Source organism: Olea europaea, unplaced genomic scaffold (assembly GCF_002742605.1).
Source record: "Olea europaea var. sylvestris unplaced genomic scaffold, O_europaea_v1 scaffold30420, whole genome shotgun sequence".
Lineage (NCBI taxonomy): Eukaryota > Viridiplantae > Streptophyta > Magnoliopsida > Lamiales > Oleaceae > Olea > Olea europaea.
In genome coordinates, this window is record NW_019249111.1 from 1 (window position 1) to 1,352 (window position 1,352).

At 32.7% G+C, this 1,352-nt stretch overlaps 1 protein-coding gene across 1 annotated transcript; it reads left to right on the forward strand.

Annotated features, from left to right (window-relative positions):
- The first annotated feature begins 546 nt into the window (after positions 1 to 546).
- On the forward strand, positions 547 to 1,341 carry LOC111384905 (PH, RCC1 and FYVE domains-containing protein 1-like). Its single transcript, XM_023009248.1, has 3 exons — positions 547 to 684; positions 783 to 869; positions 962 to 1,341. Exons 1-3 carry the CDS (start codon positions 562 to 564, stop codon positions 1,151 to 1,153), a joined length of 402 nt encoding a protein of 133 aa, XP_022865016.1. The 5' UTR covers positions 547 to 561; the 3' UTR covers positions 1,154 to 1,341.
- Positions 1,342 to 1,352: the final 11 nt, after the last annotated feature.

Consider the following 1,352-nt stretch of genomic DNA (forward strand, 5'->3'; position numbering starts at 1 on the left):
ATAAAACAGATCGTAGATCTCTTGAGTATATCCATATCATGTAAAAGTAATGGCCAAGTTATTACAGTAATTGGAAAGTTTAATGGTTGTGAATGAAAATGAAATGACAGTCAGGATAGGTTGAAAAAGATGGCAGATGCGTTTTAGTGCTTTATCTTCTCAACAGACTAAACTTATTTTATTATTATTATTTTTTAATGTTTTTGTCTCTGATAGGAAGATCATTTGTCCCAGCCTTGTGAATAGTAATAACAGAGTGATTGGTTTGCAAATGAAGAATTAGTAATTTCTGTGTTTTTCATTAAAAATGTTTTTAAAGTTCTGCTTTTGTTGGAGTTATTTCCGATTACAATCTGTGATACCTTCTATAGTAAGATAGAATTTGGTGGCCATCAATGGTCATTGGAATTCATGATGTTTTGAATATCTGTCGTTTTGAAAGGTATATGTAATATCTAATTGAGTCGCTCCTGCTTTCTATTAACTATCAGTCCTTAATTTTTCATATCGTCGTAAGTTTGCAAACTATTTTCTGTTTTGCATTTATTTTGTTTCTCCGACATGCTAAAAGTTGATTTAATGTCAATATTGCAGGATGAAACATCTATAATTTGGATTTCTAGTGGTGGTGAAAGAAGTTTAAAGTTAGCTTCGGTTTCAAGAATTATCCCTGGACAGAGAACTGTGAGATTTTTGAGACCTTATTTCATGTTCCTAATTCATTTTAGCACAATTTTTGACAGTTTGTAACTATTCCTCAACTTCTTATTGTGTGTTTCTAGGCTGTTTTTCAACGATATCTGTGTCCTGAAAAGGACTATTTATCCTTCTCCCTCATATACAACAATGGGAAAAGATCCCTTGATCTGGTTGGTGATTGGCTGATTTCTGTTATTAAATAAATATTGAATTTTCTGTGTAATTTGTATGAAGTTGTGCCTATGCTTTGTTGTATAATTAGATCTGCAAAGACAAAGTTGAGGCAGAGATCTGGATAGCTGGCCTCAAGGCTTTAATATCATTGGGACAAGCTGGACGCTCAAAAATTGATGGATGGAATGATGGAGGGCTCTGTTTTGATGTAAGTCTTGCAACCTTGCATTATCTATCGGCTATCATGGAGTTTATGCTTTCTTTTGGGATCATATATTGAAAAAAGATGCTGTAATTTTCTTGATTAGATAATCAGGTTGGTTATAAGGGTCAGGTTTGCCAATTTTTTTGTTTTGCTTTCACACAAGTGATTTACAGTCTTACAGCATTAAAACTTGGAGATGAGTAATATTTTGATTTCCTTACGATATCATTTAGTGAAAATTGTGTTGTCCATTTTAGGTTGAGAAAATCTTACA